The sequence below is a fragment of the Erpetoichthys calabaricus genome, chromosome 8 (assembly GCF_900747795.2).
Source record: "Erpetoichthys calabaricus chromosome 8, fErpCal1.3, whole genome shotgun sequence".
NCBI classification, from domain to species: Eukaryota; Metazoa; Chordata; class Cladistia; order Polypteriformes; family Polypteridae; genus Erpetoichthys; species Erpetoichthys calabaricus.
In genome coordinates this window covers 68,387,875-68,415,746 of record NC_041401.2, presented here as the reverse complement: position 1 = coordinate 68,415,746, position 27,872 = coordinate 68,387,875, and the positions used below count along the sequence as shown (strand labels likewise).

Below are 27,872 nucleotides of genomic sequence, written 5' to 3'. Positions count from 1 at the left end.
TTTCTGTCTTTTATTTGCTGTTTTCTTCTTCACCATAATTGTGGCGCACACTGTTTAGTGACTATTTAGAGTGTTTTTATCTCTTTATTCCATGCACACAGGTCTATTATCTGTACCCCACAGTCTTTCAGATCTTTGGACTGAACAACATTGTATGGGCTCACTCCCAGTTACTATATTCTCCCTTGTTCCCTCTAACAAACACAATTTAGAATGTTCTGGGTGATCATGGGCACCACTGCTTTTTAAAGGGATTATGAGGCAAAAAATATGAAGGAATATATTTAAATAAATGCATAAAAGAAAATGAATTGATTTTTTTTTAAATTGTATATATAAATTTGAAAAAGTGCATCTTGAATATGACTGGGTGTTTGCAGGCCGCTTCGATGAAGTTCTGATTCGACACCAAGTGAAGTATCTTGGGCTTATGGAGAACTTGCGAGTGAGGAGAGCTGGCTTTGCTTATCGACGCAAATATGAGGTCTTTTTGCAAAGGTACATTCTGATACTATGCTGTTGGGAGACATTATAAGAAGGTCTTGTTTATTAATTTGCATTTTTATGGTTTTTGTGCACACGTCTTTGTATATGTGTGTGTATAATATATATGGATTTTTTTCCTCATGCAGGTACAAATCGTTATGTCCAGAAACTTGGCCAAATTGGAATGGTCGGTTAGTGGATGGGGTTGCTACTTTGGTCAAGCATCTAGGATATAAACCAGAAGAATATAAACTTGGAAGGTATTTGATTATTGAGTACTTGTTTGTTTGTTTGTTTAATAATGTGATGACAAACTTGCCGTCCTAGCTATTAGTTACTTATCACATTTAAAGGAAAAAAATGAAGGTGATTTAAGGTTCTCTGTACAGATTCCTCCTCTAACAAATAAACCACTTCTGTAATATGAAATAAAAATTTATTTAAATTTAAGCATTAGCTATGTAGGAATCGAGAATAAACTGCCGATTCTCGTAGCTGAACCTTGAAGCTTCTAGAAAGTATCTAAGTAAGATTTTGGGACAACTTGACCATTAGCTAGTCAAATAATCTTGATGTACTGAATGATCTCGTCTCATCTGTCAAACTTCTTATATGCTGAAAAATGTCTTCTGCCTACTTAAAAGACTTGTTCTAAATTTGTCATCTGTTTTGTTGGTGCTTTTCAGATCAAAGATTTTTATTCGATTTCCAAAGACCCTCTTTGCAACAGAAGACGCTTTAGAAATCCGCAAACATAGTCTGGGTAGGCATCAGCTTTGTTTGGCACCTGCTATACTTTAAAAGCTCTATAAGTATACTTAATTCTTTTGTTCATGCAGTTTTCATAGAAATGTGCAGTATTTTTTAATTGTTTTATGTGGTTATTCACTTTACTTAGCTACAAAACTTCAAGCCTCGTGGCGTGGATATGCACAGAAATCGAGATACCAGAAGCTACGAACATCAGGTAAAGATGAGTTCTTCCTATTGTTTGTCTTGGGAATGTGATTAATTGCAGGAAGTTATTTCCATCCATAAGTAAGGCAAGTGCAGCATATATCACAATTTCTTTTACACCATGAAGAATTTTACAACTCATGTTCTAATATAGTCTGTAGCTGTTCCATTAAGGTATTTCCAAAAAAGTGCCAGACCTGAAAATGGTTAATAATAAACTTTAATAATAAACTCTCTCTATGCTAATGCTTTTGTTTTAATGGTGTAACTAGAATTTGTGACCCCGTAGTGCAATAAAATTAATTAGGCCCGCTTCATGTGAAATTAATTTAAATCCAAATAAAAAATTCCCCACTGTCATTAAGATACTTAAGCTACATAAAAGGTCTGGAGTCATTATTAAGCTTTATATATCAATGTGCAAATGATAAATACCATTAACTTTTTAATTCTCCTGTCAAGTAGCCAAGCATATTATTAATAAAGCCCTGTGAAACCCCAACCATGCAGTCACCCTGGTGTAACTGCCCTGTCTGCACTGCCAATAGTTATATAGTTTGTTTTGAAAACTTCCATTATTACTTTGTGAGCAATCATTTTTTTCACTGAACTGTTTTTTTTTTCATATGTTATATTATCATTATCTCTAGTAATTTCTTAGCATTTTCAAGAGTTTTACAGCTTAACATGAAAATATGTCTGTGTTCCTGTAAAGAGCTAGCTAGTTTATTAAAAAATAAGTTGGGGTCACACACTCTCAATTAATATTTTAATTCTATCTAGCATTTTAGAGACTTAATATGTACCCATGGGAATAAATAGTCACACAGTGTCACCTTTTTCTTGACTGTATAATGGACTTCTGAGGCAAAATGAATACATCAGGGTGTCCACTACTCTTTGTGGAAAGCACAAGACATTTTATTGCAGTCAGTGTAGGATTAATAGAGGTTTTGAGCTAGAAATACCAACTCCTAAGCTATTACACTCTGGCTTTATATTTTCTTTGGACATGCATAATCAAGATTCCTTTTGAATTAAGATGCAAATATAGACTTCAGTGTTTTCTTGCTAAGAAAGTTAAATTTATTGGGTTAACACTTGTATTCTAAGTGATGCAAACAATACTGGATTGTTTGTGGGGTGATGCTTAAAATGCATAAACAAAAAAAAATGAATACAAGTAGTCACTATGACACCAACAGCATCTAACAAAGCCTACACAGTTAGCTTTCAAGAAGGCTTTCTTTTGAGAGAAAAAATGTGGCGACAAAAATGCTTGACCTCCTCTTTTGTTGAAATCATGAGCTTATTCTGATACATGTGAATAAAAAAGTGCAGTGGTCATGGAGAGTAGACTGACATGGGTGCTAAGAAATTTACTGTACTGAAAAGAAAGTGTTTAGCCAGTACACAGAAAAGAAAATAAATTGTTTCAGGAGGAATTTAGTCTGATTTTTAAATGATAATATACAGCATTATTTATTTAAACCACCTGAACATTTTTTGTTCTGTGACCAAATCAATAAATGTATTTATATCATAGACTTCATTCCAGTCATCTCATTTAGTCTTTTTTCATCTTCAATAATATATCCTATCTGTGTCTACAGAATATGTCACATTTCAGAAATTTCAAGTTTATTTCAGCTATGCAACTGTTGATGCTGTATCATTAAAATAGACTGTAATGCTATGAAAACTTTAAAAAGTATGTAGTTTAATAAAATTAAATGGTTTTATTTAAACTTTGCTATGAAATAGGTACATCTTGGGTCAGAAGGACTAACAAGCATAATCAATTCAACTTCAAAACATTACATTACAGAGGAAGTTATTCTATTTGAAGTGTGGGATACCACCAATTGTAAAGTGGGCATTGGGGCTAATCTTGATTTACTGGAATGAGTTCTGAGAAATTGCATTTGCAATTAGGTGATGCCAAAACTGAAAAAATAAATTTACACTTCCCTTTCTAAATGTAGAACCCTGTTCTATCATTGCATATTATCTGTACCTTTTTAATGATTGATCTTTCTTTTTCCTGGAAATCATTTATTATATGTGTAATTTCTTTGGTATTAATTGTCTAGGTCTCTGTTGAACACCGTCACTTGAAATTAGATATTCTTTCCAGTGAGAATAGTTATCAGCTGTAGTTACTTGAAAATGTGAAACGTTTTTGAATTCCAGGACTATTCTGTTATTGTACTGTAGCTGTGTCTGTGCTTAACAGCAACAATGTTTCTAGCCAGGCTGGCAGTAATATTTTCTTGCAAGCTGAATATATAAAAAAAAAAACCTATTTGTCCATATGGTTGTTGGCTTTTGGGAACTTTTAGTTGCAGTTTTAGACCATCCATTTTGCTATTCATACAGTCAGATTATTAATTGCAGACAGCTCTAACTCAGCATGGAAATTAAAGTAAATTTCAATGAAAAGGTACTAGAAAATTTAAATCTTACTTTTTAAAATTAGTCAGTGAGAGATGGGAAGGGCTGTTACAACTGAATGCAGGAGACGGTGTTTCTTTACACATAGGGATGGGTTAGCATGAAACACGCCCCGAAGTAACACTATACAAGTTGGCACATTGTTCAGATTCAAGGAAAGGCTGAACACGATTATTGCATCAGTGGTGATTTACCAACAAGTGAGCTTGATGAGCTGAATAATTACTTTTATATTTCTGCTCTGCCTTGTGGAACATTATTTCAAATATTAAAAATATGCTAGTTATTTGTCAGAACGTGACTCTTAGAAACTCAAGGTCAAGTTAAAGTTTATTACCCCGAATAAAAAAGTTAAACCAGTCCTGTAATAATATAAATATGGGACAAGTAAAAGGAAAAAAAAAAGGCAGTATAATGAAATGGTGACCGCGTTTCATGTCTAATGGGATTACTTTTTGTCATTTTACAGCCTCACTGCTGAAGGTACAACTGATCTCTAAAATCAGTTTTTGTTCTATGTTGTAAAGTTATATCTTTTTTTTTTTTTTTTTTTTTTTAAATTAAAACAAAATATGAATGTTGCTCTTCCATAATCACTTCATCGGTACCAATGACGACAACTGCTTGCTGAATTAATTATGCAGTACCGTTTTACCTATATACCTTAAGCACACGCTTCCAAAAACACATAACCAAATAAGCTAACAGCCTACAAAAATACACAGAACATCTGTAAAAGAACTGAATTAAAACAGAAGACATTCCATTTACTTAAAACTGCTTTATTGAAAGTTCTTAACCTTTGTTTGGGCACAGTCTGAAAATGTCAGTTGATCAAGAACCTGGAATTTCAGATACAGTATTGTACTATTTGACTCAATTAACCAATTGTCCATGTATGTGAATAGATATCAGGTGATACGATGGTTCTGCAGAATAAATATTGCGTGACATCTTTACAGTATATTTTATATCCCCTTCCCTTTGTCTGTTTCTTTGCATTCACTGATTCCATGTTTGAAATGTACTTTGATTGAGTGATCTTCTTTCAGGCTGTCTGAAGACAGTTTCTGTTTGTCATAAACCAGATTTTGAAATCAAAATAGTAAAAACTAATTAAAGACTATTAGTAACAATAGTAAAATAAGAACTGCCACTGATGAGTAAAAATGTGGACTTGTTTTAATTAAAAGTCCTGTAATACAGTAACAAGTTTGAAAATGAACACATGGCATTACATTCTGCTATCAGGGGAGTTAGTTTATCGGCATAAACATTTTACAATTTTTTTTAGATATGTACTTCATCAAAGAGTCAGTTATTACATTTTTGTTTGTTAAATATTTTTGTAACAGTAACTCATTCAAAAATAACACTGATAATAGAATTATATGCTTTAGTAGACTACATTAAATACAGTAATTGCATGTTACCAGTACTTTACAATATAATGTAGTTAAAAATGTAGCCCAGATAGGTTTGTGGTGGCTCAATAGCTTTCACAGACAGTAGATTCCAATTTGTGGATTCAAAAAATGGCATTAATTGATGCCCTATTATTTATTGTTATTAGCAAGATGACAGCATATGCATTAACACGTGAAAAGCTTGTATCTTTTACCATTTATCTTAGCAGATCAGGTTAAATATCTAAGGGTAAATATTACAAGGAAAAATAAAGCTCTTTTTCAAGCTGTCTGCATGGAAAAAATTAAACAAGATGTTGACTAGATTTTCTACCCTTCACCTTATGTTAGCAGGGAGAATCAACATTGTTAAGATGACTGTCCTTCCCAAGCTGCTCTTCCTATTTCAGAGCATCCCCATATACATTAACAAATATTTTTTTAAGAAATTAGACTCTATCATAACTTTCATTTATTTGGAATTCGAAACATCCACGTGTCCAAAGGGAGACTTTTCAATGACCTAGAGAAGAAGGGGGCATGGCACTACCTAACTTTCAGTTTTACTACTGGGCATCAAATATACAAACTATAAAGACCTGGATATCAACACAAATTGATGAGTATTCACAAGCCTGGTCTGCAATAGAAATAAAATCTTGCAGTACTTCTTTATATTCCCTTCTCTTTGCCCCATTTAATACAAACTACCATCATTACTAGGGTTGCCACCTGTCCTTTAAAATACGGAATCGTCCCGTATTTGAGAATGAAATTGCGCGTCCCGTTTTGAATCAATACGGGACGGGTTTTGTCCCGTATTTTTTTTTATCATTTTTTTTAAAGCAGCGTCTCATGCAAATCATCCCACACGCATTTTATGAAGATGCCTCCTTTCCTACTTTTGATTGGGTAATACTTGATGTCATCGTTAGTTTGATTGGTCTTTTTAACTGTCCAGTGAGGAGGGCGGGTCTTTTAAGTAGAGTCTGCAAAGTGTTGGGCCCCGCTGCAGTATGCGTCCCTTATTTTTTTGTATTAAAAGTGGTAACCCTAGTCATTACACTAAAAATCAAATTACCCTTCATTCTCTCAGAATATAGAACCAATTTAGGAAGCACTTTAAGACAAAAAAAGCTTTTATCTGTTGCACCTCTACATAACAACCACCTTTTTCCATCCTCTCAAACATATACACTATTCAATGTCTGGAAAATGTCCGGGATTAAAACACTTAGAGACTTGTACATACGTAATGTCCTTGCATCCTATGAACAGTTATGCTTCAAATACGACTTCTCATCAACACAGTTTCTCCACTACTTTGAAGCTAGAAGTTTCCTAAACATAACCTGTTCAATTTTTTCCTCTCTTTCCACCTTGTTCTATTCCAGAAGAATTATTGATCAGTCCCAAAGACTAGGATAGCATCTCTACAATTTATAAAAATATTTTAAAGTCTCTTCCTTTCAAAGACCCCAGAGTACATTGGGGAAAGGATCTATATCTCAGTATTTCAGTATTTCAGAAAAGAAGTGGAAGGCAGCCATGCACAAAATACACTCAAGCTCCATATGTGCAAAGCATTCAGTCATTCAACTTAAAATCTTTTATCGAGCGCATTTATTGCATTTAAAATTGTCCAAAATGTTTCCAGGGGAAGATTCAACCTGAATGTTGCAATCTAGCTCCAGCCTTACTGGGCCATATGTTCTGGGCTTACACCAAATTAACAACATTTTTGACATGTCTTTGCATGCCTATCAGACAGCCTTGGTGTCACAATCGCTCCTAACCCTTCCCAGTTCCTCCCTGTGTGGATAGCGCTTTGAGTACTGAGAAAAGCGCTATGTAAATGTACTGAATTATTATTATTATTATTATTATTATTAGCTGTATAAGGTGTACTACCGGATGGCCTTAAAGTGGAGAAGGACAAACAAATTGTAATTTCCTTTAATACACTACTAGCACATAGACTCATCTTACTCAACTGGAAGAATCCCACTCCACCATTCTTAAGTCAGTGGGTAACTGATGTTCTATACTACTTGAAATTGGAAAAAAATCTAATTCTCACTTAGAGGATCTATTCTAAACTTTTTTTTTTAAATATGGTAGGATCTAATCGATAACATTTTAGAATAAGGTTCCATTTTGGGAAAAAGGACACCCTTCTTTTCTTGCTCCTTTTGTAGAGTAGTTTTGGGTGGGGGTTGAATTTTGCTTTGATTTGTTAATTTTGACTTGACTGTATGGAATGTTTTCTTCTTCTAATTAAAATCAAACAAAAGTATAAAAAAAGCTTATCTAAAACTGACAGTGTAAAGTCAGACATTGAACAAACTACTGTTCTATGGTAAGGCCTTTCTAAAGGTAGCAGCACAACAGACTTATTCGAGCATCTCTGTCAGAGGCATGCAGCCATGTGGGAGAAGTATGCAGCTCTGCAAGATGGGCAAGCTAGTGGCAGCCCCAAAACATCTGTGAAAAATAAGATAACAATACTAGCGTAATATTCCCAGACCAAGACGCTGATTCACGTCAGTGATGGAAGCAAGCTTCCCAAAGCATAGTAATCTGGCCAAGAACTATCTCTCCATTCCTGATACAAGTGCCCCATCAGAGAGGGTCTTTATTGGGGGGCACACTATAACATGCTATAGGCCATGCCTCAACCCAGAGGCAGTAGACCATCTTGTATTCCTTGTTTTAAAAAAATAAATAATTTCAAAAGCACCTCAGGTTTGATTTTATTTGATAGTTAACAAGTAGTATGTTTTGTTTAGAAAAGTCTTCAACAATACAAGACACTTTTTCAGGTGGCACTTTTTATATTTTTATTCTTTTTAGTTTGTTTTATGCTTTGATTCCATATTTGGAAATTCATCTTTTGCACTTTACTAATGGCAATGACTGTGAACGGTGAAATGCTGCTGAGCAGCATTCAGGGAACAATTGCAGTTTTAAAGCCAAAAAGTTGCGAAGGGGTGTTTGTGATATTCTTTGAAATTCTATTTGTTTATTATTAAAATAAAAACAAAACTTACTAGAATAATGTTTCTTTAGTTTTTTTTTTTTTTTATGAAAAATATATTGATTAAATCAGTAATTTCGAGTGTACATGTGAAAAAAATAGATTTTATATTTTAGGCCATATCGAGCAGCCCTAGCCTATTGTATATCTGTCTTTTCTATTACTATACACCCTTATGTTACATTTGCTATGAGATGTTAATTTCATAAGTAAAACTTTACAGTACTATAGCTTTAAAAATGACTAATATATTAACATGGATTCACTACTAACGATTAGACTTATTGTCAAAATCATCCTATACACTTAACCAGCATTTGTTTAAAAAGGCTGTCAGCATTTCTGAAATGATTCTTTTGTGTACTTTGATCCTAGTTATTGTGATTCAGGCATGGTGGCGAGGGGTGCTGGCCAGAAGAAAAGCCGCACGTAGGAAATGGGCTGTAGAGACTATCCGCAGGTATGTCACTCACAACATCTGTCAAAGTTACAGTTTAACACTAGACTTAATAACGATTGCACTACTGAATTATTTGCTTATAATTCCCAGGACAATGTTATATTGAACAGAATGCTTAGATGTCCTTGAATGACTTTGAACAGCATTTAGGGAAGCTGATAAATGGTTCCATTATTAGTATTAACAAATGTTGGGTTTTACACTTCCACATTGACTCTTATGTATTATAGCAGGGTTGGTAAAGATTATAACCACTGTTTACATATGGAAGAAATAAAAAAGGCTGCTATATAAAGATAATGGGCACAAGGTAAACAGTAAGACAGTAATTCTTAATATATAGGATTATGAGACAATGCATGTAATGGTGAGCCATCAGCTTGTTTTTTTTTTTTTGCTTAAAAAGTTGTGTAGATGACATAAAACATTGCAACTAAACAGCTGTGCAGGAGACACATTTGTTTAAATAAACAACTGGAAACTGGATGTTGAAATCTCTATTTGATGTTTTCTTACAGGTTTATTAAGGGGTTCATTTACCGCCATGAAATGCGCTGCCCAGAGAATGAATACTTCTTGGATTATGTGCGCTATTCTTTTCTGATGAACCTGCGGCGCAATCTGCCAAAGAATGTCCTAGACAAATCTTGGCCCATGCCACCCCCAGCACTGACTGAGGTTTGAGCAATCTGTTTTCAGTTTTATTTGATACATGTGCTGTCAAAGACTGACATTTTAAGCTGTTACAAACGTGTGAATGGGAAACAACTCCAAGGATTAGGTAACAGTAATTCTACTCCTAGCCAACAGGTTGGAGCTGTCCACTAACACCTCTTCTTGTTTCCCTGTTGCAGAAAGAGTGATTGACGCGTACAATCCCATGATGTCATATCCAGTCAGGTCTGCGCTGCCATCTTTGATATTAAACCCTGCCAAATATGTCACTGTAATAAAGGACAAAACAAGATGAAAAAAGAGTTGAGGTGCCGAAGCAATCCCCATATATTGAAATTAAATTGGCAAAAGTGAAAATAAACACGAGAAGTCTTCTTCTTAGCAAGAGTCAAAAACGTGACTACTTGAGAATGGGAAATGCAGTGGTTTTCAGGGCAGCAGACAGGAAGAGGTGGGTTCAGCAGACCTGACCATATATAACCTCTTGGGATTGCGCCCATCAATCATTCTTTCTGCAACAGGAAAACAAGGAGAGGTGTTAATTGACAGTGTCAGCCCTTGGCTAGAAGTAGAATTGACATTAGCTAAACTCATTCGCGTGTAAAAATGGATGATCAAGAAAAGCTTTTTTTTTTTTCTTTTTTTTTTTTGCTTCTGCTTTTGTAAGCTTTATGGTAATTAAGTTGTTGTGCTCTTTTACGTGAGGTATTACAGTAGTCCAGGCAGCATATGTGCAAAAATAATTCAAAAGTGCATGTATATGTACATTTAAGCAGTGTTTAACTGACAGTATCAATTAATTAAATGAATGTGACAAAATATGTATATTTTTTTGTAAGAAGAATGGTGAAAGCTACTTTTATTTTAAATTAAGCTTTATTTCAGGTAAGTACATCACAGGAGAGAAAAAACACTAACAGCTTGTGATTATGAGAAGTATTTTATTTTCTTTTATGCCATATGTACTATGGATAAATATTTTTGTACATATATTATTAGTGAAATAATATATTTAACGTAATTTATGTATTTTTGTATTTTTATGTTCACTGAATAAAAAATGAACAAGTGACACCTGTGGTCTATAGTTTAATTATAAAAATACCAATATTAACACTTAAATATAAAACATAGGGCTTCTACGTGTCTGGATATGTGGGACTAATAAATCTTTTGTTATCAAACTATAAAAAATAATGATTTACTTTAAGCAACTACTTTTTTTTTATGATCTTCGTGCTTATAAAATAAACTTGTGAAAAAAGAAATAAGGAAAACCTTGTCAATATTGTTTTTGCACATGTTTCACAGGCTTCTGAGCTACTCAGGACAATGTGCATGCAAAATATGGTTTGGAGTTACTGCAAGAGAATTAATCCAGAATGGAAAAACCAGGTATTTCTCAGCACCTTTGTGAAAATCTTGTAATCTTGTAGCACATCAACAATAAATCAATGTTAATGTTACATTGTCTTCTGTTTCAGCTTGAGCAGAAGGTCATTGCCAGTGAAATCTTTAAAGATAAGAAAGACAACTATCCTCAGAGTGTGCCTAAACTATTTGTAAATACTCGTGTTGGTACGTAGCTGTGTTACAACTTTTAATGAATTAGTAATGTATGAAGTTTGTATTTATTATTACTGTGCTTTTATTGGTCATCTGGCTAAATGGCTAGTTGTTGGAGACTTACCTGTTTCTGGGCTATTTTGGTTATCACTGCTAACGTGGTCTTGTGTAAGAACCCATATTACATATTTTATGTCCATATTTTATAGTTTAGCACAGAGGCTGATAAACTAGAGCAGTCATAGAGAAGTGGGCTAATGACTTTATGCCAGGAACCTTAGAAGATGGGTCTCCCCTTTTTGCAGAAGTCTTCATATTTTCACTGGTCCATATACTGTTTTGTCACTCTATATTACAGGTGAAATTGGTAGCTATATGTTGTCTAATCTTCACAATTTAGTTCAAGGTATTGTTTAGTTGCACTTGAAGGTTTATATGTACTAATGAACGTTGTATAGTGGCGTTTGAGGAGGAAGAATCAATCTACTTGAGCCTTGCTTTTTGTTTTACAGTAGATTCAGGGCCCAAGCGTCACTCTCTAAACATGAAAGCCATAATTATATTAATGCTGGGCCAACACATTCAGAGAATACCGTCTTTTTAACTTTCCACTTTCGTGGGCATGTGGTTTCAGGTAGTGAGGACATCAACCCCAAAATTCTTCAAGTACTAGGAAATGAAAAAATGAAGGTGAGGATTTTTACGTTTTACTCATGTCATTCCTTTTGAATGCAAGTTGATCATTCATAGTTTATTTATTAACTGATATATTAATCAATTGGCTCCAAATACACATCCCCTCTTCAGTCCTTTCTTATTCATGTTTCTGCCCAATTCTAGTATGGAGTCCCAGTCACCAAATATGACCGCAAGGGTTATAAAGCCAGGTCCAGACACCTGCTGCTCACCCAGAACAGTGCCTTCATTGTGGAAGAAGCCAAAATTAAACAACGGATAGAATATTCAACTTTGAAAGGTAAATCTTCTTAAGTTTAAGATGGTTGTCATACTCTCTTTTTTATGATACTAATGGGTTTTTGTTATTTTTTCTAGGGATGTCTGTAAGCTCCCTAAGTGATGGTGTTTTTGTCCTTCATGTGTCTTGTGAAGATAACAAGCAAAAGGTATGGGAAGTGGGAAAGCCCTGCCTCTGGTATAAGTGTGCTGTGCTACTCCAATATGCACTCTGTTACATTGCAATGTACAGTGCAAAAACCTCTCTCATTTTTTTATTCATTACTAGGGAGATGTGATCCTTCAGAATGATCATGTTATTGAGACTCTGACAAAAATTGCGATATGCTCTGACAAGGTGAACAATATCAACATAAACCAAGGAAGGTGAGAAAGTTGCTTTGATGATGCTTTGCTCTAGTCTATCACTTATGTCTGATATTTAATAAATTTTGTTTTACAGAACAAATAAGAATAAAATATGAAAATCAGCAAAAAAGAATAAAATACCAAGAAGATGAAAAATAAGAATAAAAAGAATTAGACCATTTTAAACACTTCTCTGTATGCAGTTGATCCAAAATAGCACATTTTTTACTTTCTCATATATATAGTATAGGAATCATGAAAAAATTCGACCTTGAGATTTTGATGAATCATGACATTTTGGACCTTCCTGAGTCCGAAAATACCATTTTTGAAATTATGTCTGCCTGTGTGTAAACAACTCAAAAATGCTTTGACCTAGATCAATGAGATTTTCTACTATCCTATCAACTTTTGGGCAATTGCCAGCATCTAGAAGTGGTACTTTAACTGAATACTTTCACAAATTTTCAAGTAAACTATGGTTATAATTACAGATAGAAATATGAGAAAAATTACTCAACCAGAAGTAGTATTTTATTTAAACAGCCATCCAAATTTTTTGTATCATGGAAATATAAATGTGTACACCATATTAACAACTGTATTCAATATAACGCATAATCTTTCAATAACTATTATTAATTTTATTTGAATTTATACACCATCAGTTTAACAATAACGTGTAAACATTGAACATGCTAAGTAAATATAAAGATGTAATGGAAACAATAAGCTGCTACGTCCCCATCATGTTCCTGGTAATACATTTAATTTTATAATTTTTTTTATTTCTGCCATCATTATCATAATTAAATGGTAGCTAAATGCAGTTTTACCAATAGCAAATTAGTGCAACAAATATTACATAATACTAACACTTTTTCTATGTTATAGGTGACTATATAACTTTGCACATAATCTAGGTAATGCATATGTAATCATGAAAAAATTCTACCATCGTTTTTGACCTCCCTAAGTGTGAAAATATAATTTTAATATAAAGTTTGATTATAAATAGAGATAAATGATTGTGTATTTCCATTATAAATTAGTTATGATGAGAAACAAAGACACCTGATATTTCAGAAATATTACGCAACTGTAAGTGATCTTGATTATCTATTCCTCTATTTCAGTATACGAGAAAGTCGAGGGGAGCACACTCCCAATATTTTAATTTTTTTTTTTTTTAATGATTGCATTGACTTCACTGATCTAACAATTACTGATTTGTTTCGTGTTAAGTTGTAGAATAATGAGACCTATTAACTGGATAGCTTGATTAAGAGATTAAGATACACCAATAAAGAAAATGATGATCACATGTAGGTGTGAGGCGACCTTTCTGTATATCAATAAATATATACTGTATATGTACTGTACAACAGTTTAATTTTCATCAGAGTTCAATAGGGTTGAAAAAGAAAATTATGTGATGATCAAAGACAATTTCTGAGAGGTTCAAAAAAGATTATTTGCTGATAATGAAGCTAAAAACTGTTGTAAAATAATTCCTTAATACCTTGTCCCCATTAGTACATGGGCCAATCATATAATGTGTATACAATGTTGGAAATTTAAGGGATGAAAAAGACTCCTGTGGTAATTGGCAAATGTGGGTTCTTATGATTCTGTCATTAGGAATGCACTGAATATGAGTTTTGTGTATTGAACAGTGCAAAAGAAGAAATTACTCCTCTACAAAAAGAACACTAGTTTCATGTTATCCATAGGCCATTATGATGATTCAGAAGGCTCTTAAAAGAATTTAGTGTGGCAAAATGAAATCGTGGAACTTTTTATCAGCAGAGAATTTCATGATGAAAATAAAACTGTACTCAATCGAAAGACCCAAATCCTGCTAGTGAAGCACGGCAAGATTTTGGGGCTGCTTTGTACTCTTTATGTTGAAATCATTTATATTCAGAGAGGAAGTGATGATTTATGAATTATAATTGTAAATTCATTAGAAGAATTTAAACTATTTTCATGACATATATAATGAAATAAGCAAGGAAATCTACAGAATCCATATTACTAACCGAGAATGCTAAACCGGATGATGGACGCAGGCACATCCGGCAATGGGCCGTAGCTGCAAAAAGACGTACTGCGCAGGCGCAAAAAGAGTCCGCGAGAGTCGGCTGAGGAGCCGAGAAAGGCGGACAAAAGAGGGCGAGAGAGGCGGATGAGGGGCCGCGAGAGGCGGACAAGACCACAGAAAAAAGGAGTGAGCACAGGAAAAATGGAGAAATGAGGAAACGCAGGCAAAGCACGAAACACATTGCACACGAGACTAGACCCAAAAAAAAAAAAAAAAAGAGGCTCGCGCACAACGGCAAGGCACCCCCCCCCCTACAGGCACCGGACGGGACACACACCAAGAGGGGGATTCAACAAGCCCATGGAACACAAAAAAAGAACACAAAACCACCCCACAGACCCTACAAGCAAGGGACGGGACACACACAAACAGGGGGATTCAACAAGACACAGGAACACAAAAAGAAAGAAGACGCTCGCGCGACAACAATCCTCAACCCCCCCCACACATCCATAAGAAGTGACACCCAAAGCCACATATTCTAAAGTGAACATCAACGCCTTCACACTAGACGACATAGGTGTCAGCATTGGTGGATCTCCTTACAATAAAGCACTATTAACCGTTCAACTGCAGAAAAGGAAACATATTAACAGTGACTGCGATCCTCCTTATTACTTATCCATATTTCACATGCTGAGAAAGAAACAAGTCATGAGTACACGGTCACGGGTACAAAACGAAAAGGAAAGGATAACAGGAACAAACACACGAACACGAAAGAAACAACAAAATAGACGGCTATGCAGCATAGGTGGATCTCATTACAATAAGGCACTATTAACCGTTCAACCGCAGAAAAGGCTCCATATTAACAGTGAGTGCAATACTCCTTATTACTTATCCATATTTCTAAAAGAAAAAATGACTCGACTCCAAAAACACACAGCTCAACTAAAGCTTCTAACTAACGATGTACCTAAAAGTAAAAACTTTATGAACTGCATTACATCCTACAATAGTTCATTTAATATGCACAAATCTACATCCTAGATCCACATGACGCAAACTATCAATCAAAGTGCTGCATCGCAACAGGCACGGATTCAAAACGAAACACCTCCCGTCTCAGACATACGTTAATGGCAGCGAAGGCTACAACGGGCTTCTCACCCAGCACAGGCAAATCGATTACAGCTCCAAAACAACACGTCCCAAATACTACACATGCAGAAACGCGCCTCTCAAACGGCACAAGCAAAACATACACCAGGAAAATTCATTCGGATTAATGAATGTCATTTGCAATCATTGTCATTCAGTTCACTTCCCTGAAGAAACAACTGGCAATACAAGTTATACATTTACACGTTGTTGTCAAAAGGGTCAAATTAGACTGCCTTCTTTACATTCATATACTGAATATCTACAGAAGCTTATAACTGACGATGTACCAGAAAGTGAAATCTTTATCAACTACATTAGATCCTACAAATCGGAATCCACTATGAACATTAACGGTGGCACTGCACGTGACATCCGTCTTGAAAAAATGTTGTTTATTGATGAATGTTCAATGGCATGAACAAACGTTTATGAATAATAATATTCGATTTGGAGAAAAGGTACTTTTATGAGGAGGAGATTTTAGACAGTGATTAGCTATTCTTCCAGATGCCATGCACTCAGCTATTGTTCAGTGCACCTTAAAATACGCAGACAATTGGCATTGCTTTCAAAAGATACAGTTAGTAAAAAAGATACGATGTCCAGAACCAGATCATAACAATTGCTTATTACAACTGAGAGATGGTACACTCACTAATACAGATGGACTTCAGCCACATATTATTACAATTCCTCAAGCCTTATCTGCGACGACTTAGTTACAGAGAGATTTGGAACAGCAATCTCATTAGACCAAATGCCCCTTTTAACACAACGCACTATATTATGTCCAAAAAATATTAATGTGGAAAACATAAATACCCAAGTCATTCCATTACTTCCTGGAAAGACACAACTCTTTCTAAGCTCTGACAAACTTGACTCTGATCACAACAATAACCATCTTAAAATGACCTTACAAGTTCTGAGCTGGAATTACCTTTTACACTTAAACGGCGTGTACAAAGAAATTTTCAAATAAACCTTTACACTGTGCCACACACTTTATTGTTTGCTTTCTATTTGCATCATCTACACCGTCACACTATTCTATATCTCATTCATACATCACGCTCTTTGTCATTCCCAACACCAGGGGTTGGCGAGCGAAGCAAGCAGGGGGCGGAGCCCCCTAGTAATGGTAGAAGCCAAAGAAACATCATACTTATCCAGGCTTTGCTTTACCTCAAGTGAAATGTTGTGACATGCCTTTGAGTAAGAAATTCACAAAAGAAATAACAAAAGATGTTAACATGTTAAAGCAGTTCTATAAATACGAATGGACCAAAATATCACCAAGCCAATGGTAAGGATTGACCTACAGGTGAAGAAAACATTTTCTCAATATTACTATTGCTGGAGAAGGTTAACACTAAAATCTAAGCATACACATACCCTTTCTTACAAATACAGTGAATGTTGCATTGGAGTTTTCCATTAAGAAAAATGTCATTGATTTGTATAAAATTTGATTTTCTCCTTGTATTCTGTGAGGACCTTGATGAAGATGAGAACACCAGTATTTTAGTTCAAATGAAATTAGGAACTTTTATCAGGAACTGTTATCATGCTATCAGTAACAAGACATGGTGCATTCTTCCATTTACTGGACCCGTCTAATCATATTAAGGATGTCTGTGTGACAAGATATGTTATCCTTGTCAGAGCATCACAAAATATTATAAATGTACATGGCAAACAGAAAAAGTTTACTGTTAATTTTGTTCACTCATTAGAATAAAAGGTAAAAAACAATAACGCATTTGTAATAAAACATGAATAACATAAATACTTAAATATTAAAACCTTTCTCTCTCTCTCTCTTTATATATCATTATCATGTAGCATCAAGTTTACTGTTGGTCATGGGAAAGAAGGAATCATTGACTTCACCTCTGGTTCGGAGCTATTGATAGCCAAGGCTAAAAATGGACACCTTTCTGTGGTGAGTGAAAGGGCTTCGGTCAGTGAGCATCCATCGTCAAGTAGCAGGGTTTTCTTCTAACAGTTTCCTAATTCATCCATGCTACTGTTGTCCAGCATATGGCAGTCAATATGGTAACATGTTATAACTAATCAGTCTTATGTAGTCAGGAACGTGATTGTGTTTGAGAGAAAATCAAATACATCCTTTCTGTTCTTCAGATTTTTGCATCTGAGTTACGTGGTACTGCTGTCCTAACAAATGTGTGTATACTGCCATCTGCTGGAGAATACAAGGCACATTCTTTCTTTCTCTTTCTATTTGGTGTACAGTATTACCATATCTATGGAAGATTATTCATGCCAAAATGAAATGCAATCCAATATGTTAACTACATTGAAATGTAATTAATATGCACAAGTGGCATTTAATTTTTGCACGGTTTTATCATGTCTGAATTAAAAACGTAACCATCAAAAACATATCAATTAAATGATTGATTTTTTTTCACTACAGAATCAATTTTAATGTCAGTTTGAATTTCAATACTAAAGCATATTGCATTCTATTTCATGCCCATAGATTGTGTAACATAACTAAAAGCAAAGCAGATATGTTGCTTTTTGCTTAACAGGGCATGTGTACTGAACTTTGATTTGGGAGCACACTTCAGTTGTGCCAAAACTAAATGTAATCAAATGACCAATTAGTGTCAAGAGGTGGGGCAAGGAGCATCAACAGTTGGGGAAAGAGGGGTTCCAATTGTAAACATTTCTGTGTTCTGGTGGTGATTATAATTTTTTTGTCAGTGTGGAGAAATTAATCAAAATGGCAAAAAGTAGGTTTTAGGTCTCATTGAAAAATGTACTCATATGTCAAGTTATTTAAAGTTTTCTTTTTATATAGGCTAAGTTAAGCAGAGTGATTAAATTTTCGAAGTGTGTGTTAGCGGTTTATAACTAAATGCTATATATAATGTAACATTTGTTACAATCACAGAGTTTCTTTTGGTTTCTTCATAGCTTTTTATTAATAACCTTCTGTTATAAAAATATTTTGGAGGTTTTTCCCATCCTTCAACAAACAAGAAAATGAAATTGTTATTTAGATTTCCAGATTCCACATGTTCAATGAAGCAGAAGACCTCTGCTTTATTTACTCCCTGTTCGCTTTCTTTCCAAGCAGAACATGCTCGTGATTGGAATGCCTCTTTCCCCACTTTTTGATGCTGATTTGGCATTTTATTACATTTAGTTTTGATGTGATTTAAGCATGGTCTCAAATCGAAATGTAATACAGAGCCACCACTAAGTGAAATACAAACATGTGCTTTGCTTTTAGTTCTGACACACAGTCTATAGAAATGAATTAAAATGCAATATGCTTTTATATTGCATTTCAAACTGACATGAAAATTGTGTGTCATAGTGAAAAGCAATTGATCATTTAGAAGATATGTTGTTAATTTTGACATTATAAAACTCTGCCAAAATTAAATGATCTACTTGCATATTTATTGCTTTGCAATGTAATTTACACACTGGATTGGATTTAATTTTGGCACTAAGTAATAAATTCCCCAGTCAATATCACATGCATTTCTTAACAACAAAAAAAAAAAACAGATTAAAGTTATGCTAATCAAAAATAACATACCCTATCAACATCTTTAACAATTGACCCTGCGATGTATAAATGAGTTAGGAAGATATGAGAAAAGATGATTAAGTGGCCTTTATGTGACTATGGAATACAGGCTTTACTATAATTGTCAGTAAGACTGTGAGACTTAAAAAGAATGTAGTAGTTAGGGAAGAGTGTGAAAGACATACAGTTAGGTCCATAAATATTTGGACAGAGACAACTTTTTTCTAATTTTGGTTCTGTACATTACCACAATGAAATATAAATGAAACAACTCATGCAGTTGAAGTGCAGACTTTCAGCTTTAATTCAGTGGGGTGAACAAAACGATTGCATAAAAATGTGAGGCAACTAAAGCATTTTTTTAACACAATCCCTTCATTTCAGGGGCTCAAAAGTAATTGGACAATCGACTCAAAGGCTATTTCATGGGCTGGTGTGGGCAAGTCCGTCGTTATGTCATTATCAATTAAGCAGATAAAAGGCCTGGAGTTGATTTGAGGTGTGGTGCTTGCATGTGGAAGCTTTTGCTGTGAACTGACAACATGCGGTCAAAGGAGCTCTCCATGCAGGTGAAAGAAGCCATCCGTAAGCAGCGAAAACAGAAAAAACTAATCCAAGAAATTGCTACAATATTACGAGTGGCAAAATCTACAGTTTTGTACATCCTGAGAAAGAAAGCAAGCACTGGTGAACTCAGCAACACAAAAAGACCTGGACGTCCACGGAAGACAACAGTGGTGGATGATCGCAGAATCATTTCCATGGTGAAGAGAAACCCCTTCACAACAGCCAACCAAGTGAACAACACTCTCCGCGGGGTAGGCGTATCGATATCCAAGTCTACCATAAAGAGAAGACTGCATGAAAATAAATACAGAGGGTGCACTGCAAGATAAAGCCACTCATAATCCTCAAGAATTGAAAGGCTAGATTGGACTTTGCTAAAGAACATCTAAAAAAGCCAGCACAGTTCTGGAAAAACATTCTTTGGACAGATGAAACCAAGATCAACCTCTACCAGAATGATGGCAAGAAAAAAGTATGGAGAAGGCGTGGAACAGCTCATTATCCAAAGCATACCACATCATCTATAAAACACGGTAGAGGCAGTGTGATGGCTTGGGCATGCATGGCTGCCAGTGGCACTGGGACACTAGTGTTTATTGATGATGTGATACAGGACAGAAGCAGCCGAATGAATTCTGAGGTGTTCAGAGACATACTGTCTGCTCAAATCCAGCTAAATGCAGTCAAATTGATTGGGCGGCGTTTCATGATACAGATGGACAATGACCCAAAACATACAGCCAAAGCAACCCAGGAGTTTATTAAAGCAAAGAAGTGGAAAATTCTTGAATGGCCAAGTCAGTCACCTGATCTTAACCCAATTGAGCATGCATTTCACTTGTTGAAGACTAAACTTCAGACAGAAAGGCCCACAAACAAACAGCAACTGAAAGCCGCTGCAGTCAAGGCCAGGCAGAGCATTAAAAAGGAGGAAACCCAGCATCTGGTGATGTCCATGAGTTCAAGACTTCAGGCTGTCATTGCCAGCAAAGGGTTTTCAACCAAGTATTAGAAATGAACATTTTATTTCCAGTTATTTAATTTGTCCAATTATTTTTGAGCCCCTGAAATGAAGGGATTGTGTTCAAAAAATGCTTTAGTTGCCTCACATTTTTATGCAATCGTTTTGTTCACCCCACTGAATTAAAGCTGAAAGTCTGCACTTCAACTGCATCTGAGTTGTTTCATTTAAAATTCATTGTGGTAATGTACAGAACCAAAATTAGAAAAAAGTTGTCTCTGTCCAAATATTTATGGACCTAACTGTATTTCATCTTGAGCTGTAAAGCCGAGTTACGTGAAAGTAGTGCTGTTAGTTTGCATGTCACTGATTAGCCCCTTGTGCACTAAGGGGCTTTGGCGTGTTTGCATCTAAATTACATACCAAAAAATAAAGTTATTACTATGCTTATGTGATAAAGGAGTTGCAAATGGCTGAAGAGCAGCGAGTAAAATACTTCAAATTTTTAAAGAAAGTATTTATATGATTAAAAACATTTTGTCTATACCAATATTAACTTCATAAAATGCAGGGGAAAAAATGGTGCTTACTGATTTCTCACCAAAAAAAAACTGGAGTTTATAGTACATAACCAAGACATTTTATGATGCACAATCCTGAAATCAGTTTTCTTTTGTGCCCCAATCTGTTAGCTGTCATTGTACCAAGTTAAGATGTCATATCGCATAGCATTGAAAAGGTATGGCACAAGGCTGTCCCCCTGTTTAGAAACAACCTCCCTTTTTGGAAACGTTTAGTTCCTTGCATTTAAACAATCTCTCAAAACGAGTAATAAGTTTTATTTATTTTTTTAGAAAAAATTAGGGTTAGGGTTTTATATATGTATATGTGTATGTATGTATGTATATCTACATACAGTGAAACATTACATTTTTGTATGCTAGATTGGGGTTTTTGTGATGTAATTCACACTTCTGCTTTCTGTTGCTTTTGCCCCACAGAGGTTCAGTGCATTTTTACTTATTTTTCTTACTGGTGTTGCTTATTTCTAGCATTTCATTTCTGGAATATAATACATACATACTTTTTCATACCAACTTCTTTCAGTGCTTACAGTGGTGCGGGACAATTTCTTTTGCTGGCAGTCCTGGGCAGAGGGCTTTGAGCACAGAACTAGTCATACGGACACACACACCTAATCCAGTGTTTCTCAGACACTTTAATCCGCAGGTGGTAGTCATTTATAATCAATATAATCCGCTCCACCACCACCAAAATTATCAAGAATCAAAGTTTGTGTTTTTTTTTTTTGTGTGTTTTTTTTTTTAATCCTATTTCTAGTTTCACTCGTTTTGCCAAGCACATGAACCCTTGGCACTTAAATTGTAAAACTGCAAGCCACAATGATTCAAACTTATACTAAAAGCAGCACTTACAAATCAAGCATAGCATCGAGTCTTCCTTCAAATGTGTTATTCTCCATAGAGTAAAAACTGTGATTAGAATCTAACTCAAGCTTTGTGTGTAATGATATGTAAAGATAAGCAGTCACAGGAGTTATTTGCTGACTTATACGCACAGCTGTGACATGTAATATGAATGGCTAATCATAGACAACTAATCATCATTAGAATGAGCTGAAACTCCGCTATATGTAAAAATATGATTATTGCTTTTGATTTAGTTGTGGGTTTACTGCAAAACATACACAAACAACTTTGAAATTTGGCTCTGTCCTGTCGATGGGACACCTCATGCCTAAGTGGCTATAACAACAACATTTATTTATATAGCACATTTTCATACAAGCAATAGTGTAGCTCAAAGTGCTTTACATGATGAAAAAAGAGAAAAAAGACAAAATAAATAAGAATTAAAATTAAGGAACACAAATTAACATAGAATAAAAGTAAGGCTACATATAATATGAAAATGTTAAAAAAAAAAAAAAAAAAAAAAAAAAAAACACTTCTTAGGTGGCAAAAATTGAATTAAGAATACTTGGTTATTTTACCTCACATTAATTTTGGCATGGTGTCTGTAATATTTTAGAGATCAATTTTTACGTATTCTAGGATACAATACATACAAGTAAGCATATTCTGCCTATGCCTATGCATGTTTTGAATAATTGGCTTGTATTGTTATTAGGAAAATCGACAGGTTTTTGGTTCTTAAGCACAACCCTCCACAATATTGGGACAGATTTTTATTCCCCACTTTTTGCATCTATAGTTATTCTAAGAATAGACTTTTAGATACTTTCCTGACATCCCATTCCTGTTCATCTTAAATCTGAGATACCTGACTTGGAGATGGAACTCTCCTCCATCACTGTAAGCAAATATTTGTTTACAAATTAATAAGGTATACAGTGCTACTTAATATTCAGATTACATATCCTCTCACCTATCCATCTAGGGAGCAGAGAAAAAATATTATGAAGTAATCACTGAGAGTTACTTATCATATTACCATGTCATAATGAAGACATACAGTACATTTTATTCAAGTCTTTCCTTTACAATTCCCTGAATTTGTTTTTAATTACTTATACATATAGTAATCAGTTTGGTGGAAATATTAAATTAAATCGGTTAGGTTCCATATTCTAGAGCAACTATATCATTTACACCAAGAGAACTTCTGGGCCTAGGTTATGATAGTTTAATCCATACTGGCAGCCCATACATGGTAACTGGTCTGTAGGAGGTTTGTTGAAAAGAGTTTTTATTTATCTTACAAGAAACAAAATTGAAAACTACCTCAGTCTTTCAGGTAGTTTTTTCCTTTCTGGCTTCAGCTTAGGATTTCAAAGTATACATTTTAAAAACACAACGTTTTTGCTTCCTGTAGTGTAAAGTTGATCATAACAATAACAATCAACATGAGCTGCGCTTTTAGTGCCAAATTTGCTCAGAAAGTACATCATAGGCAGGAAGATTTTCTGTGAATTGGCCTGCTATCATTTTTCAGAGCATTAAAGCGGGAAAAAAAGAAAGCTGTATGTACAACAGCAGTAATATATGCCAGTGAATTAAGTGCGTTTACACTACAGAACAAAATGGTGTGCCTCTGGTAGTACTGGATTAAGGTAGTATATGTGAATACTCATTAATTTGAAAAGTGCAAAATTATACAGCACCATAACAGTCAAAAGTTTTTACATGTCCCACAAATTCAGTGTGTTTTTGTTCCCAGTTTATGAACATGCAAGTAAATAAATAATTAGTATTCTGTAGAGCAGATCAAGGGTTCCATGTTTTGAAAATACTCAGATATTAGAGTTTTTAAAAAGAAAACTGACTCTTATTTGTGAGAAGTTTACTTTTTTAATGAATGTCACACACATTATTTGTATAGTAATGTAATCTTAAAGCTTTAGAATGATAAATGGTTGTATATACGTATGAAAATTTTAATATCCCCCGATTTCCATACTAATATAAAAACCAAGTACAATCAGCAATATATTTACCCTTTTGTTACACTTTTTCTTTCAGGTTGCTCCACGCCTGAATTCCAGATGACCTACCAGCTCAAAGCAAATGTTTTATTAATGAAGAAGGTATATGATTTTGATGCCAACAACCACGAACATCTGACCAAGCATATTCCATTGTTTTATTTAACATGATTATTCACTGTCTCCCATTCAGCTCTCTGACACCAAAGGCCTATGCTTTCAAATTGCAAAAAGAACTTTAAGAAGAAAATTAAGTGCAATTTCAGTTATATACTGGACTGTGAACCAGCTGCTCTTATGATGCATCTAGCTGAACAAAGGCACTATATTAATGGAGCCCGATTATCAAAACAGGCTGAACCAGAATGTGTATTTTGTAACACTGGCAAGACTGGGATGTTTCACCTACTTTTGGCAATCTAAGCATGGTTCTTTGAATTATTTAGCAATAGTCAAAACAGTCCAGTGTCTTTCTTCTTATTTTTTTTTCTTGGTGCCTCCAGTTCAATTTTCCCCACTAGTCCGGCCCCCACCCCACCCAAAAGAGACTCACCAAAGGAGCAGTCAGGAATGATTATGCAGTGAGGTTAGAATTCAGTTGTTTTAATTATACTTTTGAAACAGTTAATTTAGGAAGTTATTTATGGGATGCAAAGAAGCCAGACATCCAAAGATGTTGGTGGGTAACACTCTCCAAAGACATAACACACAGCAGACCTACGTATTCAGTGTTTATTTAGAGTAATTCACTATACATCCAGACTTTGAGACACTACTTCAAGGTCACCAGTCCAATTCCATTGAGATCCCAATAAAACGTGCTAATGTCATCTAAATGGGGGGAAGAAGTGTGTTTTCCCTCAAAAATGTACTTGTTTCTGTTATAGCTTACTTCAGTATACAATATCTTGTGCAGCTATGTATTTTTCTAATAAATAGTGATTTTATAGGCTTAATAGGAGGCAGTTTTATGGCTCCTTCTTGTATGTGGTTAGTAAAACAGGTCTCTTGAAACAGCTTTGGATCATTTGTGTTCAAGATGATTGAAGCTAAACTCAAGGCTTATTTTATTAAAGAGCCCATGTAGTTAACATGACCCTTGTACTGGCTTCATTTGGATATTTTTATGTATTCTATAAATACTTCCTTCCAAACCAATACTTTTTGCTTCACATTTTCTCCTTCCTTCACATGCTTATGCATAAATGTAGCCTTGCAGTAACATCTGTTGAATGTTCAAATTCAAATATTTTGAATTTTTGCTCCTTAAAAAGAAAGCATTTTTGATCTTTACTCATTAGCACTTTTTCTACTCTTTGCATTAAAAATTCTGGAAAAGCAAGTAAAAGGAAAAATAAGAAGCTGAATGAAATGCTATATTAAAGATGAATATTAAACAATAAGCCATAAGTACTTTGAAAATGTACATGCATTATACTTGTATACTGTTTATAATATGTGCAATAATTAAAACATTACATTTTAATGACGACTTTTTTTTTTTTTTTTGCATAAGCCACCTGCATTTTTTGAAGGCTGTACACTAACGATGTCTTGCACTGTTTTACTGTTGTAATGGATATTTGACCACCCCATCTGTATTCCACTTAACGACATGCCATCACCACTGTCCAGATATCTCACTGGTTTCCTTATAGTAATAATGATGCCAAGCAACGCCCAAAAGACAAACCAATGAACAGTTGGTTTTCATATACCCTGCAGTTAGAGCATATTTATTAATTGTCTTAAGGGGTACATTTACTTCATGTAATTTGATGCAATATTATAGTGAAGTATTCAGAAATCCCTCTGTCAAACATAATTAAATGGGTGGGGGTGGGCACAAATCTGGTATTTATCCCAATGTCTGTAAATCTGTAAAACAGTTTACAGATGCTGACTAATCAGTCATACTACTTTGAAACAAGATAGTATTAATAGTTGCAGTTGAGACAACCATCTAACTGGGGCTCCTACAACCAAAGGCAATTAAGTGATATGTAATGATTACTCATGTGCTAATTAAACCGGTGTGAAGAGACACCATGCAGTTTGTAAGAGGAAGCTCTCTATAAATGCAGTAGCAGCTCTGATTGATTAGCAGCGGGAACCATCCTTAATGATTACATTATTAATGTGAATTAAGTACTGAGGGCACTAACTGTGATGTGTGGAACAATGTATTTTAGGAAATGCTCTGTAACCAATGAATGATTTTGTTCTTCCCCTCAGTCTTAATTGTGGTATTTCAATATGGAATATCAACAGAAAGATGACTGTTTCAAAGCAGTGCGTTGCTGAATGTCCTGCACATGTTTTTGATAATGTTTATTTTTTTAGGACGCCAGTTCATCTCATTGGGAACCGAACACTAATGTACATTATATGAGATGCATTACAGTTGTACAGTGTTTTGTGGTGTAAGCGGTTGTCAGCACAACGATAGCTGACTTCTTTTTATAAAGATTCAAAGTATGTGTGAAGCCTTAGCCTTGGCTAGTGATCATTTTTTAAGAGAAGCCTCAATGCTGCATGTTTCCCCTTGCACTAATACAGTCTGAAGCATATTTGATTAAAACCAGTTTTGCCTAAAATTTATATTGAATATAATTGATTTTCTTTGTAGACATCATCAGTGCCAGGTTTACAATCTGACAGATTAGTGCAGTTCCCACATAGTGCCAATTCGCTAAGGTCTATAAAATCTCTTGTTGCATTCCATCAGGTGAGAATGGATTGGCACGTATGCATTTCTTTTTAGTTACAGTGACCTGCTTGAGTTTTGTATATTTTTTGCATTAGTCAATTATTTTAATAAACAGTAAGCAGATAAAACTATTTATATATATTTAAGAGAATATAAAACATTTATTTGCTGAAGCTGTTGGAAGCATAGTTTTAATCCCTGAATTACTTTGTCTGTATAACATTTCACCTTTGGTAAGACAGACTTTGTACTTATCATCAGTTCTAAAAGTCAATAATTGCACTATCTTTATAATTTCTTCATAGACGTTCTGAACTTTCCTTCATGGTTTCTTATTAGTATACTGCAGTTATGGAATTATATGCACATTTTTTGCCTAATTACTATATTTATATATATATATATATATATATATATATATATAGTTTTAAATATTCAATGTATTGTACTATTTAAGAAGTTACCTACAAATAAAACATTACATCTTATAGTTTTTAAGTAACAGGTACATGCATACCTCTCAAAGTTGAGACTCTCAAACAGTTTTGACTTCTTCAAGCTTCCATTTCTTCACCCATTCAGGAATCGGTCTTGTTAGTTATTCCCCAGTCATGGCTTAGTAATCAGACATGCAGATAGGATGTCTATATATATATATATATATATATATATATATATATATATATATATATATATATATATATATATACACACACAATATACAATATACAGTATGACTTTCTCCATAGCACACATCAAGCTAGTGGCACATTTCAAAGTTTAAACCTCATCTTATATTGTACATCTTCATTTTCTGTGTATTTATTTCTATAGTGTACAACAAAGAAAACTGTCTAGTCTAGAAGAGTCAGAAACAGAGTTTTGGTTGCATCACACCAGCAAATCCTGCTTAGTAATTAGCTGTTGTCATCATCGACCCTATTTTTATCATGTTTAGATTAGTACTATTTACTATAACTTCAGGGTTAAATCAAATAGAACAGCCAAACTTCAGTGCCAAG

General features: G+C 34.5%; 1 protein-coding gene across 5 annotated transcripts in view; it reads left to right on the top strand.

Moving 5' to 3' along the window:
• The window catches only part of LOC114655599 (unconventional myosin-Ic), a 177,704-nt gene extending 151,227 nt beyond the window's left edge, over positions 1–26,477 (top strand). For all 5 annotated transcript variants that reach the window (XM_028806707.2, XM_028806710.2, XM_051930962.1 and 2 more), the window contains exons 19-32: positions 381–498; positions 633–746; positions 1,173–1,249; positions 1,385–1,453; positions 8,716–8,800; positions 9,319–9,478; positions 10,787–10,870; positions 10,960–11,053; positions 11,676–11,731; positions 11,882–12,017; positions 12,095–12,165; positions 12,285–12,382; positions 17,421–17,520; positions 24,178–26,477. In XM_028806707.2, coding sequence (XP_028662540.1) covers positions 381–498; positions 633–746; positions 1,173–1,249; positions 1,385–1,453; positions 8,716–8,800; positions 9,319–9,478; positions 10,787–10,870; positions 10,960–11,053; positions 11,676–11,731; positions 11,882–12,017; positions 12,095–12,165; positions 12,285–12,382; positions 17,421–17,520; positions 24,178–24,204 — 1,289 coding nt within the window. In that variant the 3' untranslated portion in view covers positions 24,205–26,477. The remainder of the gene's footprint in view (positions 1–380; positions 499–632; positions 747–1,172; positions 1,250–1,384; positions 1,454–8,715; positions 8,801–9,318; positions 9,479–10,786; positions 10,871–10,959; positions 11,054–11,675; positions 11,732–11,881; positions 12,018–12,094; positions 12,166–12,284; positions 12,383–17,420; positions 17,521–24,177) is intronic.
• Positions 26,478–27,872: the final 1,395 nt, after the last annotated feature.